The sequence below is a fragment of the Aegilops tauschii genome, chromosome 6 (assembly GCF_002575655.3).
Source record: "Aegilops tauschii subsp. strangulata cultivar AL8/78 chromosome 6, Aet v6.0, whole genome shotgun sequence".
NCBI lineage: Eukaryota > Viridiplantae > Streptophyta > Magnoliopsida > Poales > Poaceae > Aegilops > Aegilops tauschii.
In genome coordinates, this window is record NC_053040.3 from 111,996,251 (window position 1) to 112,014,280 (window position 18,030).

General features: G+C 44.0%; 1 protein-coding gene across 2 annotated transcripts; it reads left to right on the plus strand.

Annotated features, from left to right (window-relative positions):
• Nucleotides 1-5,778: 5,778 nt before the first annotated feature.
• LOC109767183 (uncharacterized) lies at nucleotides 5,779-16,641 on the plus strand. Of its 2 annotated transcripts, XM_020325950.4 has the most exons (4): nucleotides 5,779-6,085; nucleotides 6,383-6,651; nucleotides 8,532-8,743; nucleotides 15,482-16,641. In XM_020325950.4, the coding sequence occupies exons 1-4, from the start codon at nucleotides 5,865-5,867 to the stop codon at nucleotides 16,031-16,033; spliced, it is 1,254 nt and encodes a 417-aa protein (XP_020181539.1). In that variant the 5' UTR covers nucleotides 5,779-5,864; the 3' UTR covers nucleotides 16,034-16,641. The 2 variants fall into 2 exon arrangements, with proteins under 2 accessions (XP_020181539.1, XP_040248060.1); XM_040392126.3 differs by lacking the exon at nucleotides 8,532-8,743 and having other exon boundaries at nucleotides 15,546-16,641.
• Nucleotides 16,642-18,030: the final 1,389 nt, after the last annotated feature.

An 18,030-nucleotide genomic window follows, 5' to 3' on the forward strand; every position in this document is an offset into this window, starting at 1 on the left:
ACATTAATGTGACAGTTGTATGTCATCAGCAGAAATGGGTTGTAAGGGACCACCCATCTATTGTCCAAATCTGCTCCTCTGATCCTAACTCTCACCCCATCATCCCTCCTTCTATAGATGGGATATGAGTCTTTCCCTTGTAATGTAGCATCACAGAAATCTCGCGGGTAATGAAACCGACATTGTCCATCTATCATGCAAGGGCAACTTTTCTTGAGCGCGCCACATGGACCATGCAACATGTGTTTGACCACCAGATCATGGAGAACAGGATATTTATTTTTGTCAGGTATTTCTGCCGATATCACCCGATCATAGTCATCCGGGGTCCTTAACTTACTTTTAGCTTTCATGATCAGAAGTATATGCTCATGAGGGAGGCCTCGTTTCTGAAACTCAGTGACATGTACATAAGCCGCAACTTCTCCAAAATGCTTACCCTTAATCAGTAAGTCCATCATGGATCGTTGTTTAGCTCTGTATACTCTTGCCACAAGGTCTGGACGGTCTTGTGGCAGCTGTCCAAGCAACAATTCAATAGTTATCTCCTCCCAGTAGGGATTGCATGTCATCGTGACAAAATAATCCGGTTTACCCCATCGTTGAACTATTGCCATTGCATCCAGGAACCTGCGTTGCATGTCACGGTCACCACCAGGGAAGGTACGTGGAAGCACGATTCTCTTGCCAATACGATCACCGCGTGACTCGCCAGCGATGACGGTGTCAACAAGGCCCTATAATAAATCAATATTTGACGCCAATTAGTATACCATGTTGAAGCAAAGAGTGGCATCTGTAATACAATTTAATAGTATAAACACAAGCACGTTACCTGGTAGAGGTCAGCGCGTATGACCTTTTGATTTGCTGGCTTTGAGTACCAGTCAAGCCTCATTGTCTCAATCTTGATGTACATGCCAACCGCCCACTGTTGGAAAAGGCGCCCCCCAAACAAGATGATGTTAAAAAGCTTTTTCCGGACCTGCAGCTTGAAGGCATAGTACTCCCTCGCGCTAACATATTTCCTTGATTTTGTGGCATTCATCTCATTGTCACCAAAATCCTCATCCGGGTTATCCTCGTAGTCATCTAAAAATTGTTTAACAACATTAAAGTTGGTATAATAGAATCATAATAAGAATATAAAAACAGGAATCGTGTCCAATGCCTGCAGCTAAATCAGTGGCTTGGTCTTCATGCCCTGCGCCATGACCAAGTTCTTCTCTAATCATGTTATCGTCTGAAAGATGGATACCAAATAAGGTTAACTTTGACTGGCCTGGTCGTCATGTCGGCGGCCATGATCAATTTGGTCTATAATCATGTTATTGTCTGAAAGATGAAATACTAAATAAGGCTAACTTTGATTAATATGTATAAATCAACAATGAACATAAATCTGGTATAATAGAACCATAAGAATACAAAAACAGCAATCACGTCCAATACCTGCAGCTAAATCAGTGGCCTGGTCTTCATCTCTTGCGTCATGACCAAGTTGTTCACTAATCATGTTATCGTCTGCAAGATGGATTACTGAATAAGTTTAACTTTGATTAAAATTTATAGATCAATTATGAACATTATACCTGAAGGAAGAACATAGGCTGGGTACTGTTGTCGTGCAGTATCATCCACTAAATCTTGGTTTGTGTCATCGGCGGCCCCAATATATGGCATCAAACGATTCCAACCGATCTCCCCACGTGGGAAGAATAGTGGATATGACAAAGGGTCGTAGCACCCATAGTATGCTCTAATATACAGGGGACGCTCTCCTTTCCCGTACACGATAACACTTCTATCAAAGGTTTTTTGTGGGTCGCTCCCTTCAACCCATATTGCTGCTACCTGAGAAGTTGTTGGCGCATTGTACCTTCGTTGATCAAGCTTGATATCGGTATTTAATGAGATCCTGTATTCATCTAGATTTGGAACAACACCAAGGCTTTTAAATACTTGAGCATAAGGGTTATGCTCTAGTATTGCCAGAATCTTCCGTATGAGATCTAACCTAAGATTTGGAGACCTCTTAACCCTGTGAAACAAGTTTTCATCTGTATCATAAATATATAGCTGCAAATGTCGAGGGCCATTATCACCAGACTCGAGATCATCAAGAGCGTGGTACAACCCTCCACACGCACGAAATGTATATACGCCGGTTCCTGCTGCGGTGCTGACTCGGCGATCAAGGGTGACTCCCAGACTTGTGAATGAGAAGTGGGAGTTGAAATACCGTATATTTTCTCTGAAATATCTAGCATCCCCATCATCTTGACTTGTAAACAACCGTTTCAACTCCTCACAAACATCTGGAGTAAATACATCCACTTTTCCCTTTCTGCAGCAGAATGCAGGCCCCTCGTATTGAAAGCGCAAAGCTCCACAATGGTGGCAATCAGTAACTTTTCTAAGCACATGATGCTTTTTGGGCAGGTTCATGTAAACTCGGTTGTGAGCATCATTATTGGGAGCTCCATCAACATACTTTTGCTCCACTCGGTAGGATTGAAAATAAACATCTGGAGCAGAATGCATTAATTAAAGTTCACCCAGAAACCATATTACTAATACTATATTGTACTGGCAACTCATGTCAACAACAATAAACCTGGTTGGGCGAAGATCCTAGCTTCTTCATCATGGTCCATGTCTCCAGTTTTTTCTCCTAGGTTCCCGTCTCCCAAGCATTCTATTTGTGAGTATTGAATAGTAGTGCGTTAGGAGTAGTAAATGATGCTCATTTGATGTTATGCATACTGGGGAGATGAAACTAAAAATGACATTATGCAGACCATCAATGTTTATGGTGTGGACATCGGGCTCCAGTAGTCCGTAAGCATCTTCGGCATGGTCGTTGGCTGAAAACATTTATTTGGCACAAAAGAGTAAGCAAAAGAGATGGACCCTTTTTATGCACAGGATGGTACCACAAGACCGTACCAATTTGATTATGAGGGGTTTGACCTGCATCTGGGGACGGTTCCATCCCTGGAGTAATATCATTACGTTGGATCGGTAGAGGTTTCTTGCCATAAGAAGGATCTGTACCTGAAACAAAAATAGAATGGCAAATTAGAGAAGAAATAAACACCGGATAATTTAGCACCATTAATAAATCAGACAACTAACCCTTTTTTTTAGAAGACTTTTCTGGCATATGTAGGTTGTCGATTGTACTGAGTTGGGGGTTTTCATCTAGTGACATAAGTGTGGGTATCAGTCGTCTTGAATTCCGTTGCATCTGGTACGCATCATTTCTGTGCAACCAATCAGACTCATCGTCCACATTGTCTTCTCTGGTCAAATGAACGGAATTTGGTACCGCACCCCCTGCACTTGTTATGTTCTGCAGTTGTGTGACTGCAGATTGTCCGGTAGCCGGCACTTGCGTTACAATGTTACTGCCATCAAGGACGGCAGCAATATGCTTATTTTGCTCGCGGGTTTGTCGCTGTCGCTTTAATATTTCCTCTCTATTTCGTGCATACCGCTCCCTTTCCATACGATTCTTAATCTCATTACTGCCTGTGTAGATGAAGAATAGATCATTATATATAGCAATATATATAATGGAGAATGAATTTCATCTTTGTTAATCTCATTACTACCTGAGTAGATGAAGAATAGATCATTATATATAGCAATATATATAATGAAGAATGAAGTTCATCTTTATTACCTTGTGATACACCCAGCTGTGTTTGTGCCCCACTGATCTCAGCAGACGCAATTTTCTTCTGTTTGTAGGCCTCACGTCGTCTCTTATTAATCTCATCCTTATTTTGTGCATACCGCTCTCTATCCCTCTGCCTTTTTACTTCTTTAGGGTCTGCAATCAATGTCACAATTCAGCAGTTGGGGTACAAAAACTGAAATTGGGTGGTTGTGTAATGCTCATCACCCAAGGATTGGTTGTTGCTTATATCCTGGAACGGGGTGCGCGCCCTGTTGGGACTGGTTGGGGCCATACGAAGTCCTTCAACCCTGTGAATGTCAAGAATGGTATCACACAATTGTAACTGAAGGAATACTATTACCACAACTCAGACAGAGTAGTGTTTTATGTTCAACTCCATCCTACTGTATAACATGAAAGCTTTGTTAATACTCAGTCGCCAATTGAATTCCTTTTGCATTAATATATATACCTGCAACAATGATTCAGGATGTAGTAGTTTGTAATGCTATTCATGTAGGTGTATCTCAGAGTGACTTTATGTGTGTTCATATTTGGAACTGAGAATTGAACCTGTTCATATGCAGCTTGATGAGGCATTTTCATGCCATAATTCAGCAGTTCATACACTTTCGTTGTTTTTCATAATTTCATTCAATCAAAACAATTGATGGATCACATGAACAGGTTGACAAAGGAGCAGGGCGGAGGCGTCTTCTAGCCTAACGAAGCCTTGGCGGCAGCGGCATGTAAAAGCCTTTCGAACTTCAGGTCAGAGAAGAGCATGCACCTATGTCGGCGAGGAGCTCCTCGTCGCGGCCGTGGCAGGGCGTCTGTGCGGCTGCACCTGTGTTGGGGAACAACACGTCGTCGTGGCCGTCGTCGAGTGACTCGGCGACCTCGTCGTCGGGTGCCTCGGCGGCTGCGCAGGGCAGCGACGTCGCGGCCGTCGTCGGGTGCCTCAGCGGCTGCGCAGGGCAGCGACGGGGCATGTAATCTGGACGTCGAGCCTGGATTGATTCCCGCTAATTTAGCTCAGTTGTTTCCGTGTATGACTCTCCGTTTATTTGGACGTGGGTTGTTACTTTTTCTTTCTTGAGAAAAGGACGTGGGTTTACCTGTAGATGTAGACTCGTGCGGGCGTGGGTTGTTTGTACGGGCAGAGTTTTCGTCCGCCGTCGTCAAGTTCTCTCGTTTAATAGTAGTGTAGAAAACTTCTTGTGTGAAGCTGTCCCGAACGTTTATTTGAGAAGAAGCTGGATTTGAGAAGCTCAGCCCCGCTCATGTGTAAAATCATGAAGCCCGGAAAGCCCAGCTCCAGAAAAACAAGAAACTGGAGTTGCCCATATTTACAACGAGACTGCCACCGCTAAAGAAAACGCTTCGGAGAGCCAGCTTCCCAAGTCGACAGGCCACGCTCGCGTTTGAATCGTTGCGCTCGTCTCCCTCCCTCGACCTAACCTTCCACCGCCGCCACCCCCGCCGCCACAGCCGGATCCACCCCTTAGTCGGCCGGCGCTCCGCTCCACTGCCGGATCCGGCATATACAGGGCCATCCCGGCCGGTTCCCATCCAGAAGACCACCCCGAGCTCCCTTTCTTCTTCCCAAGGTCCACCCATGGCAGCTGCTCCCGATCTAGGCTGTTTTCAGCGGGCCTATACCAGCGTCAAACAAGGTCCTCCATTGGGCTGCTCCCGAGCTGGGCTGTTTCCAGCGGGCCTATACCAGCGCGGAACAGGCCTACAACCTCCCCAACTGGGCCAAATCTCTGGAAGAAGCTACGAGCGTGATGAACGGTTTGCTAATCGCCAGGTGGAGTTTGAAGCTAGCTCCAGAAGCTGATTTTGGTGGAGTTTGGGAAGCTCGGAGAGGTTCAGAACAGGCCCGTAGTGGGGTACCGTACCGGGTCGTGGTTAGCGAGGGGTTTCGTTAACGATAGTGATTGATAATTAATTAAGTAATGGCATGGTGGGTAATTAAAGCGTAAAACGCGTTTAGTATGCTGAAGGGATGTAGACCATCAGATTGCAGGTTTCAATGGATAGGATGATCTGGTTCTTCGCCCTCTCTTCCTTTTATATACTGGTAGTAGATGCAACTACTATTCACTGCGCCAACCAAACACGCCCATAGGGTCGCCTGCCGCCGCCAAATCCGTGAGGACCTGAGGCGGCGGAGATGCAAAGCGTCTCACGATCGATTATTGGTCTCTGCGCCGGCACAATTGGTTCCGCTCCACCTCGATCATGGCCTCCAGCGCTTGGGCGCTGGCGCTCTTGCGTCGGCAGAGTGGTCTCCGCTCCGCCTCGCTGGTGGCCAATAGCGCGTGAGGGACGAGATGCTTCACTCCTTCTGTCATCATCAGCCCATTCGAATCGGCATCTGGATCTTCTTTCCAGGTCTGTTATGGCCTCCTTTCATCTCTTACTTCAGAACATGTACCGTGATAATCCTGTGCCTTGTAATGAACTTTTGGATCTGGATTCTGACCAAATTAAATTAAAGAAATTGGTATTTGTTGGATTAAAATTGCTATTACGTCGAATCAGAATTGGAAATATAGAGTTTGATTATTTCACTAATTAGGGTTCCTGGCGGTTCTGTGATAGTATGCATTTTTTTCTAGATAAAAGTGCGATAGTATACATCTTATTTGAGCCGGATGTTAAGATTTGCTTTTATGTTTGCACAACTAGCTGCAACAAGGAGAAGCAGAATAAGCCACACTCGTACAAACCCGAAGGTTGTGCCACTATCAAATGCTTAGACACTGCAAATACGAGGGAGAAAGTAACCAGTGTGAAGAAGTTAACCAATGAGGTCACAGATAGCAATCCCACGAAGGTTGCTGATATATTCATCCCGCGTATCTTCTCAAATAGCAGCCACCGTGATGGAGCCATATACAAGAACAAGCTTTTCACGGAAAACTGGTTTGATATCGACATTACTGACCACAACGAGAGTATGTATCCAGATTACTAAATCAGCTTCCCCATTTTATCCATATTCTCGAATGAGTATTTGCTGCACAAGTCCATATTGGTGAACATCTGAACGACTTTAGGGTGTAAACATGGAATTAATCTAGAGTTCTAGACAGCTCTAGTCTATTGGTTACTGTATTTCATGATTGGACTTACTTTGCCAAGTTAGATGGCCCAAAGTCAGCTCATGTTGGCGGCAAACTCCAACCTCAGGCTTGGGCCATCCAAATTAGATCAAGTTGAAGAATTTGTTTTGTGCATATGTTTCACAGCATGGGTTTGCACTCAATACTTTTACATTATTCCTAGGGCATTTGACAATTCATGTGATTAATTGATATATTTCCTGCTAGGGCTTTGCGGATATAATTGTGCCATCTTCTTTATTTATATAACACTATTCTGCCCGTCCACAAATGTAAGCATTTCTAGGATTTTAGGACAGATAAAGGAGTAAGGGAAAATACTATGATGCCCCTCACTGAAGTAGCCAGAGTAGCTCCTGAATGGCCAGCGTGAGAGAGGTTGGGAGATAATTTGATGAGGGTTGCTTTGATGGAGGTTGAAGACTCTTGGGATACTTTATGGACAAAACGTCAGGAATGCTTACACTTGTGGACGAAGGGAGTATTATACCTGGCCTAACCTTTTTTTGTCCAATTTTGCAAAAACTTGTCGGAAAGATAGGATTGCATCAGGGGTCAGCTTTGAGCCCTTATCTTTTTGCCTTGGTGATGGATGAGGTCACAAGGGATATACAGGGAGATATCCCATGGTGTATGCTCTTTGCGGATGATGTGGTGCTAGTTGATGATAGTCGGACGGGGGTAAATAGGAAGTTAGAGTTATGGAGACAAACCTTGGAATCGAAAGGGTTTAGGCTTAGTAGAACTAAAACCGAATACATGATGTGCGGTTTCAGTACTACTAGGTGTGAGGAGGAGGAGGTTAGCCTTGATGGGCAGGTGGTACCTCAGAAGGACACCTTTCGATATTTGGGGTGAATGCTGCAGGAGGATGGGGGTATTGATGAAGATGTGAACCATCGAATCAAAGCCGGATGGATGAAGTGGCGCCAAGCTTCTGGCATTCTCTCTGACAAGAGAGTGCCACAAAAGCTAGAAGGCAAGTTCTACAGGACGTCGGTTCGACCCACAATGTTGTATGGCGCTGAGTGTTGACCGACTAAAAGGCGACATGTTCAACAGTTAGGTGTGGCGGAGATGCGTATGTTGAGATGGATGTGTGGCCACATGAGGAAGGGTCGAGTCCGGAATGATGATATACGAGATAGAGTTGGGGTAGCATCAATTGAAGAGAAGCTTGTCCAACATCGTCTGAGATGGTTTGGGCATATTCAGCGCAGGCCTCCAGAAGCTCCAGTGCATAGCGGACGGCTAAAGCGTGCGGAGAATGTCAAGAGAGGCCGGGGTAGACCGAATTTGATATGGGAAGAGTCCGTTAAGAGAGACCTGAAGGATTGGAGTATCACCAAAGAACTAGCTATGGACAGGGGTGCATGGAAGCTTGCTATCCAGGTGCCAGAGCCATGAGTTGGCCGCGAGATCTTATGGGTTTCACCTCTAGCCTGCCCCAACTTGTTTGGGACTAAAGGCTTTGTTGTTGTTGTTGGAAAACTCTTGGATCATAAACTTGCTTAGATGAGTCTTTTGAAGCACATTGGTAATTTTTGTCACTCGTACATTGAGCTAACCAACAATGTTCTTATATTCTTTAGGCAGCCGTTCTCTGCAACTTAGCACAATACTTGGGGCAACTAATTGTGTACTCTTTTTGTATGTAATTTCTCTAGTCTATGAACTAATAATTGTTATATGTTGTGTAATCTTTGGTGACGCTCGGTTGGAGCCGATGATTTTCTCGAAGGCAATCAAAAAACTTTATTTTCCATGCAACATGTTGCAATTTTTCTCAGTGACGTTGGCCGAGTGTTCCATCAACCATGACCCCATAGAATTGTATGGGTATATAGCTGTGCGGGATGATAGGGATGGCATGCGTAACTATGTTCTTAATTATAGCAGGGATGATCCCATCATCACACAAAAGGTACAATTCTAAACTTATCTTTAATCATTGATAATTGTTATTTTATATTATAAGCTTAATCCTATTACATGCATAGAAGAAATGAGGTTCAACCTACATACAACTCTTGATGCTTGTTACAAATATATATATTTGAAATCGTAAAAGCTTGGGATAGAGGATTTAGTATGCAAGATAGAGAATGGAAATGTTGTATTAATTGTCGCCTTAGTTTTTCTAATAGAATTATTATTTGCCCCATGTGATCCCAAATTATGATGAATTTACGGTTCGACGCAGTAATTATGACCATACTTAAATAACCATAATGTACCATAATGATATGGCTCGTTTGGTCAATGGAAGTGGCAAGGGGTGATAGCCTGTTTACTTACTAGGGAGACTAAACAACTGATAGGTCGGTTTAATTCCTACTTGCTTCCCAAAATGTTCTGTTGTTATCATCTTACTAGCTAAATATATCTTGAGACATCAATCTAGAGGCATTTTTTATGAGCTTAAGTGAGCTAATTTATTTACTACCTCATGACAAGAGTCAACGTCCTCGTCTCTATCTACCATCGTGCACCTCTTTGGTTCATTTCCTTCGGTTTGCATCTCTTCTTTCCTACCCATATGGCCATATCGTGAAAGATACTCTTTCGTGTAAATTGGTCCTTTCCGTTTTCCACTTGTCCAACCAGTATTGTGTGGTCATGTCCTTTCATTCTGCATACTACTATTTAATGAGTGTTGCAACGTTCGTCCACTCGTCATCACTCTAGCGTTCCTACCAGCTAGAGCATCGACCCATAGTGTTACTTCCATATTTTTTCTTCTCCTCCTTCCCTCGTGAAACAACTTGAGTTTGCATTCCCCTCAATATCGCTACTTATTGTCGCTACTTGTTAGTTTACTTCATCACCACAAAATTTCCTTGTCAAGACTTATGAGGAAGAGTGTGGTACAACCCGAGGGCGTGTTTGCTTGTTACTCTGACCCGAGGTCTCATTCCTTGCTGCAACTTATGAGAAAGAGTGTGGTACAACCCCATACTGATTTCCTTGAGGGGAAGGTACAATCGCCGTTGAGTCGGAGGATGATGACAAATGGGTAGCCGTACTGTCGTATGCACGCGTCATGTGGAAGTATGGAGGCCCAAACGGAGCATCACCGGTCAAGGAGGTGTATGCTTTAGGTTTAGGATGGGGAAGCCTTTGCGGGTTACTTGGCAAAGGGGCTAGAAGTTCGCTCGTACTCGGTCTAGACTCCTACCCATATATGACGAGGACATCTACATGTAGGAGAAGCTCATCGCCATCTAACGACTATATTGTGTTGTCCAAGACCCCCCGCAAGAAGGACCAAGCAGATCTGGCACATCTCACCTAGATCGACGATCATAGCGCTGAGTTGCTTACGAACTCGTCGGATTCACTTCGTAACCATTTTTGTACTCTTCTCCACATATTAGTCAAGGCGGGAGTAGTGCTATTACTCCCGACTAGGGGGACGGAACCTGGCTAAATTGTGTCCTGGCACCCCTATTGACATGAGGTGATGTTCCAATGATTACATAAATCATGTACTACTACCTTACCATTATGAAGCGACCAAAATTACACTACAGTTGGCATCGACCGCGGGTACATTGCATTGTCGGATCCAACTTATGCAGAAGTGAATCCCAAGGAAGCAACAAACTTGTGATAATTCATGCAAACTCCACGATAATTGTTCCCACGCAAGAGCTAACTATCAAGAGTTCTCGCGACTCATCGATATGGAGCTTGAAGAATTGAAAGACGAATCTCCCAGATCGCCAAATGTTAACCACTTGTGGGGTGGTTTGTCTGCCGCATGTTAACCACTTGTGGGGTGGTTTGTCCAGTTGAGAGTTGTGAGACAGGGAGGGATGCCAAGGGGTTGTTTGGTTAGAATGTAGAGAATCCAATTATAAAATGGAATGACGGTTTAACAAACTAAAATCACATTTGGCTACTCTAACCAATTCTTAGATATGCAAAACTGGATTATCTGAAACCCATAATTTCTAAGAACATGGTATATCTCTCTCGCCGATCCTGTTGGGCACATTCATCAGCCGAAGAATAGAATCTGCAGGTCCCGGTGACCGACAACAGTGGTGACGGGCCCACTGGTGTGCCGCACCTCGAGGCCGCCCTCCTCTAGTCGAAGTTTCCTCTGCACCGTATGTCCTAGTCGTTCCCACCGTCAAGGTTAGCTCCTTGAGCATTTGCGCACGTGCGTTCAACAGTCGGCAGATCAAATCGATCTAGTTGGTTGCCCTAGATAGCTAGCTTCTACATGTGCATGTATGCGACATTCTGTAGCTGACAGATTGAATTGATCCAACTGCTTGCCCTCGATAGCTAGGCTCTACATGTGCGTACATGTATGCGCCTGTCATTTTGTGCGTTTGGTAGATGGCGGATCGAATCAATCCAACAGCTTGCTCGACTATATGCGCGTGTATGTGACCGTCCGATGAGATCGATCAACCAACTATCTTGTACTTGTACCCCAACAAAATTTGACGGGAGAATGAGAAGATCACGGAAGAACAAGAATAGTCTGAATCATTATCTAAATGACAAACACACTTCCCAACCCAAATATAGCCTTCTATACATTGATTATTAACAGAAAAATTATTAAAATTGGTTTTGCTAAATATCAAGTAAAAACTCGTTTCTATAACCAAACGCATTTGCTATCCAAACAACCACTAAGGTCGTGACCAGGAACATCATGTTGCTCACCCGCAGTCCTTGACCCCTAGATCATATTGGTCGAAGCGCATATTCTGTTCGACGAGTTCAATTATTCTAATATCAAATCCTACCTGTGACGCTACCATTTGGTTGTATTGTCTATGATCAGCTTAGCATTCATCACGTCTTGATCGGTGGCGAGAGCTCCCTTAAGGCTAATATGATCAAAAAAGGACCTCAAGCAGATGATAGTCCGACGATCCGTGACAAACTGGCCTAGAATAGTTCCACAGACTTGTGTCAGGGGCGATTCACAAGCCACAGATGAGTGGTGCAGTTCTTTATGACGCTATAAGGTGACATGTGAAGGAATCCACTTAAAAGAGTTAATAGATACATAACCATTGCTTTATAAGCTTATATTTCAGATAGACCGGAACAGGGTCAATTATCATAGGGAGTAGTGCTCTCTTGAAGCTGTTGACTTTAAGATGCCTTACAATGCCCTCCTAGGCTGGCCACATCTCGCTTACGTTTTTGTCGTTCCAAGCTAGCGACCAAAAGGCGTCATCGTAGTCCATAGTTCCTTGTGCATGCGGTGGATTGTGATAGACAAAGCTTGAAGTTGGTTCCCCGGTCATCCAGCGGGACCATCGACTGTGCAAACCTGACGGTTCGGGCATATCGACAACCACACATGCCCAGTCGACGAGTTAGCCCCATCCCGCTACAAGCCTAAACTCTCGGTCCTCCCTCAAGACGAAGTCAAGGAGATACACTTGCGTTGACAACCCTGAGGAGGTTGCCACAATTGGATCCACCCCCCCCCCCCCCCCCCCTAAATGTGATTCGGCTCATCAGCTTCTGTCTGGACAACAACAAAGCATTTAGTCCCAAACAAGTTGGGGCAGGATAGAGTTGAAACCCATAAGATCTCGCAACCAATTCATGGTTCTATCACATGGATAGCTAGCTTCCACGCACCCTTGTCCATGACTAGTTCTTGGTGATATTCCAGTCCTTCACATCTCTCTTTATGGACTCCTCCCATGTCAAGTTCGGTCTACCCTGACCTCTCTTGACATTCTCAACATGCTTTAGCTGCCCACTGTGCATTGGAGCTTCTGGAGGCTTGCGTTGAATATGTCCAAACCATCTCATACGATGTTGGACAGGCTTCTCTTCAATCGGTGCTACCCCAACTCTATCCCGTATATCATCATTTCGGACCCGATCCTTCCTTGTGTGGCCACACATCCATCTAAACATGCAACCTCCACTACACCTAACCGTTGAACATGTCGCCTTTTAGTCGGCCAACACTAAACGCCGTACAACATCGTGGATTGAATTGCCATCCTATAGAACCTGCCTTTTAGCTTTTGTGGCACCCTTGTCACAGCGAACGCCAGAAGCTTGGCGCCACTTCATCCATCCGGCTTTGGCTCGATGGCTCACATCTTCATCGATATCACCATCCTTCTGCATCATTGACCCCAGTTATCAAAAGGTGTCCTTCTAAGGTGCCACTTGCCCATCAAGGCTAACCTCGTGCCTGGTAGTACTGAAACCGCACCTCATGTACTCAGTTTTAGTTCTACTTAGTCTAAAACCTTTCGATTCCAAGGTTTGTCTCCATAGCTAACTTCCTATTAATCTCCGCCTGACTATCATTGACTAGCACCACATCATTCGCAAAGAGCATACACCATGGGATATCTCCTTGTATATCCCTGGTACCTCATCCATCTCCAAAGCGAAAAGATAAGGGCTCAAAGCTTTTTCTGGACAATGCGAATATTTTCGCCTAGCAACCTGTTGATATGCCCGGAATTCTTGGGAAAGTGCCCGAATATGGGCTAGACCTTGACGAACCCATTAGGCCCGTCAAGCAGAAGTCGAGGCATTTTAACTCCAACAAAAGAAGGTGGTACATCGAGAAATTGAGAAGCCGAGGCAAACTTCGTCGAGCCTATCCTTCACCAAACTTCATTGAGCCTATCCTTCACCTAACCTCATTGAGCCTATCCTATACCCGCCTGGCTATCCAATTCGGTGTTAGTGCCGAAGGAGAGTGGCTTACTACATATGTGCTTGATTATACTAGCCTCACCAAACGACGCAATAAGGATTCCTTCTTAGCACCTGCATAGACCGGTTCGTTGGCTCTGCTGTAAGTACTTATGCCTCTTGGACGCTTACTCTGGATATCACTAGGTTCGTTTGAGAGGAAAGATGTACCCAACATTAGCATTATCACACTCTTTGGCACATTTTGTTACAAAACAAGGCCCTTCGGGTTGGAGAACATTGTTTGCTTGTATGAGTTCGCCGTGTAGGAAGCCTTACACACTCAGATCGAAGACAATACAAATGAAAAAAGAGCGAAGACCTAATTATAGACATCGTCCAAACTTTCGACACCTTACATAATTTAAAATTATGCTGAACCCCGACAAGTGCATCTTCAGTGTGGAGGCAAGTAAGATCTTTGGCTTCCTAGTCTCATAACAAGGGATCGACCCAACCAGAAGAACATCAAAGTGATCCTCAATATGACGTCTCACCTACAAACATCAAGGAGGTCCACAGGCTCGCGGGATCAATGGTTGTCCACAAGGCATCCTTTCCTCATATAACTCACAAGCAAAACTCACATAACTATCACAAGTAACCCACAAGGCATCTTTTCCCCTAAAAATAACTACTAGACATCCTTAGCACACCACCTTGCCACCTTGGTCGGTAATGATCCTTGTGGGCCTTCAAGGCCTGCGCATACCTAGTCGATACGGCTTATATTGTACACACGCCGCTAGGATACGCTAGTACGACTGCCCATTGATATGGTGGACGATGTCATCTAGGTTGAAATGCATCCAAAGAGAGGTAAAAATACCAAGGCCATTAGAGAAGCTTGACCAAATTAGAGACGGTTATCCCTTGTGATCATTGGTTGAAGCATTCATTGTTCCTGCTCTAGGTCCTTGAGTTCTTTGGAATACAGGTATTCCACATGGCGCCCAAGTTGATCCTTCGCCTCGCTATCTTCGCCCAGATGGCAATGGCTTCCTTGGGACGCTGCCGAGCACAACGCTCTGGCCATTATTTCAGCCCGACAAAGTTTAATAGGACAAGACCCCAAGTTTTGCACATCTCTAACTTGTTGCCCTGGATAGTTGGACCTAGGCGCCCAACTAGTTTCTAGAGATTCCAATCACGTTGTCATGGGGACTCCTTGTCGTGAGATGGGCGATTGTGTCCAAAGAGGTGGCTGACCCTAAGTTCCATAGGGTGTGTTTGGTCTGAGCCCCAACTAGCCAAACCAACATTTAGCATGACCAAATCAAGGGCATGGCCATTTTTTTTAGCCGGAACACCTTCCATTCTAATTATGAGGAACCGACCAAATTGGCGGCCATGGCACGGATTACATCAGGCGGAGATCTGAATAACAAACATGCTGGCTATCAGGATACCTCTGGCAATCATAGGCAGCCAAGGTGTACGTTGGGAGATTACAAGCCCTAGGACAGTATACAACTTTGTAGTCTATGAATCCGCTGCAACGAGAATTTGGCTTCAGAGAATAACAAGTGGGCCATGGTCAAAAGAGGTAGAAGTGATCGCTTGCTGTAGGACCAAATCAAGGGCATGCCCGTTATTTTGGTAAGGTGTTGTTGTTTGAATTATAGCCATGTACACATGCCAAGTTTTTGGCAAGACTTGTAGGTTTTTCAAGAGTTCAGGATTTATGCTATCATTTATCTGAGTTATTGGCTAACGTTCATTTGTAGAACTCATTTTTTTATGTGAGTTTATGATTTATGTGACCATCTATTTTAACGGTTGGTACTTGACTAATGTTCGTTTGTAGAACTCAAATTAGTTTGCTTTCTAGGAGTTTAGGATTCGTGCATTTATTGCAATTGTTCGTACATGGCTAGTAAGGATAGTTTCCAGTTTGGATATTTCTTAGTTTACTATGTACAGCTATAAATTAACAACAACAATAATTTTATAGGGTTCTTCCATTCAAATGACTGGACCTAAGAGAAACATCGAATTGGTTTCCCCTGTTTTAATAGAGTTTGATATGAGGATCAAGAATGGAGGGCAAGAGGAGGAGGATCTGCAGTTGATAGATGGAGCAATATCATGCCATGACCGCAGATCATGGAAACCAGTCAAACATCGCATTAAGGGCAATTGTGGTGCTGTTGACATGTCTTTCGCATGTGTTGATCAAGCAGTGGAAGCAACAATAGAAGTAGTCATATCAGAGGTGCATAGTAGTTTCAGTTTATCTCTGCGGTCCTTTGTTTATGTTTTGGAAGACTACGAAGAAATTCAGCTTTTCCATGGCTCTATTGATCAATCGTGTGGCTTGAGAAGGTTTGTGCTTGCTGTCTCGCACGGTGACATGATGATATTGAAGTTCAGGTTTGGTAACAGTAATGTTGAACGCCGACGTTCTTTTAAAGCTGAGCTCTACGGATGTTCTAGTCGACAGATAAAGCATGAGCTTGCTAACATCTCAGTCAAGGTGAATTGGTCCACAAATTCAGCTTTCTAGGCTCATGGCAATGTTGATTAGTCACGTTCCATGCGAAGATCTATGGTTGCTGTTAACGTGGGGAACTTTGATGCTATTGAAGTTCTTTCTTTTTTGTTGGTAGCTTGCCAAGCTGGCCGCTTGGTGCTGTTGAAGCGTTAACACCCCTTGCTAAAGCTATATGGTGGTGCTAGTCTGACAGACAACATGGAGCTAGCTTCTGTCATGGGGAAAGTGAAATGAAAAGAATCCAGGTAAACTACAGTCCGGAGCTTGCTTCTATCCCGGGGAAGATGACCAGTTGGCGACACTTATTTTGGAACGGAGGGAGTATATAGCACTGGACGGATGTGCCCTTTATTACATACTGATTTTGTGCTGGAATGAAGAGTATTGTTTACCTTAACCCCCATTCTATTTAGCTGTTGGAATGTCTGCATGTTCTTTAAGTTATTTTTATATGTGTTACTAGTGGTTGGGGCCACCAATGTGGGCCTCCTGCGTGTTCCTTTGTGTTGCCATGTTGGCTCTCTACATTAGGCTGGCTTGTGTTGGTGCTATGTTGGCTCTATACATTGAGATGGCTTATTTGTTACTCCCTCCGTAGATTGAAAAACTTTCCTATATTATGGGACGAAGAGGGCACTTGTTTTGAGTTGGCTGATAAATATGCAAAATGTGTTGACAAACTTATCAACAAGCAAATAGATGAACTCGACCATTTGAGGCATGTCTCCTAAGGCTGGACAGGGAGCATGGCCTCACCCCAAGCACACGAGACAAAATGAATTAAAGGTGGGCAGCACTAGGCATTAGAATGTTGATTGTTTGCATTCCATCAGACTAGTCGTGGGCTATTGGATTAGAAGCAAGATAAGCGTCCGATCTGCTAGCTAGACCCACGCATAGAGGAGCGTGTCTAGGTGGTTAGTTTGGATATGAATTAACTGCGATTTATTTTCATAATGCTTCCGTAAATCACATCTATCCTATATTCTTATTTTGATCGTACTCCTTCCGTCCGAAAATACTTGTCATCAAAATGGATAAAAGAAGATGTATCTAGACGTATTGTAGTTCTAGATACATCATTTTTTGTCCATTTTGATGACAAGTATTTCCGGACGGAGGGAGTACATGCATAGAATTAACCCTCAAATTAAGCCCATCGCACTTGGTCCATGCATACAGGGTTGCTTCTGAGGCAAATATTATTGGGTGCCACTAGGACACATCTGGATGTGACATAATTATGTCACATCTAAGATGATGTCATCCATGTTTGTTGCCCTTTCATTGACAACTTCCTCTAGCTGTTTCGTTGTTTCTTCTTTCATTTTTTTATTTGATTGTCCAGCTTGCCGCATACAGCGGAGGGCTTCGCCACTGAGCCGGCCCATTGTACGCACCCAAGAGCGTTGTGTTTGAGGATGCGAACCCTGCGTGCCACTTTCTTTTGTTAGCATCGAACACGACAAACTAAGAAACGTACGTGAGATGCCTGGGTTTAGAAACGAATGTAGTCAAGGTGAGAGTTTGTACTTTAGTCCAGTACGTGTAAAGCTCAAGAGATGATTAGCATTTGTGAACAATTTTTAAAAAGGGAACTTTCTTTAAAACATTTGAATTTTTTTTAAAACACGATCATTTTTTCTAAACTTGCGAGCATTTTTTGAAAGACGTGTACTTATTTTGATATTTTTGACCAAAATAGCTTTTGAAAAAACAAAAGAAATTTTCAAATTCCAAATACCTTTTGAAACAGAAAAAACGAATAAGAAAAAGAAAATTACAAATTTGTTTTCTAAATGAAAAAAGTAAAAAGGAAATGAAATCATGTGAAGAAAAAAGGGAAAAGGAATAAATCAGGAAAACCATGAAGAGAACAAACAAACAAACATACGCCCCTAGATGTGAATCGATGGTTAACATGCAACTAGGGCCACTACAAAAAGTACGATGCGTCCTAGTTGCGAGTCGATGGTTGACTTGCAACTGGGGGCCCTACAAACCTACAC

Coding starts and splice junctions, on each gene's coding strand:
- LOC109767183 (XM_020325950.4), top strand. CDS start 5,865: ATGCAAAGCGTCTCACGATCGATTATTGGTCTCTGCGCCGGCACAATT. Junction 6,652..8,531: donor CATTACTGACCACAACGAGA/GTATGTATCCAG, acceptor TCTTTGGTGACG/CTCGGTTGGAGCCGATGATT. Junction 8,744..15,481: donor ATCCCATCATCACACAAAAG/GTACAATTCTAA, acceptor ATAATTTTATAG/GGTTCTTCCATTCAAATGAC.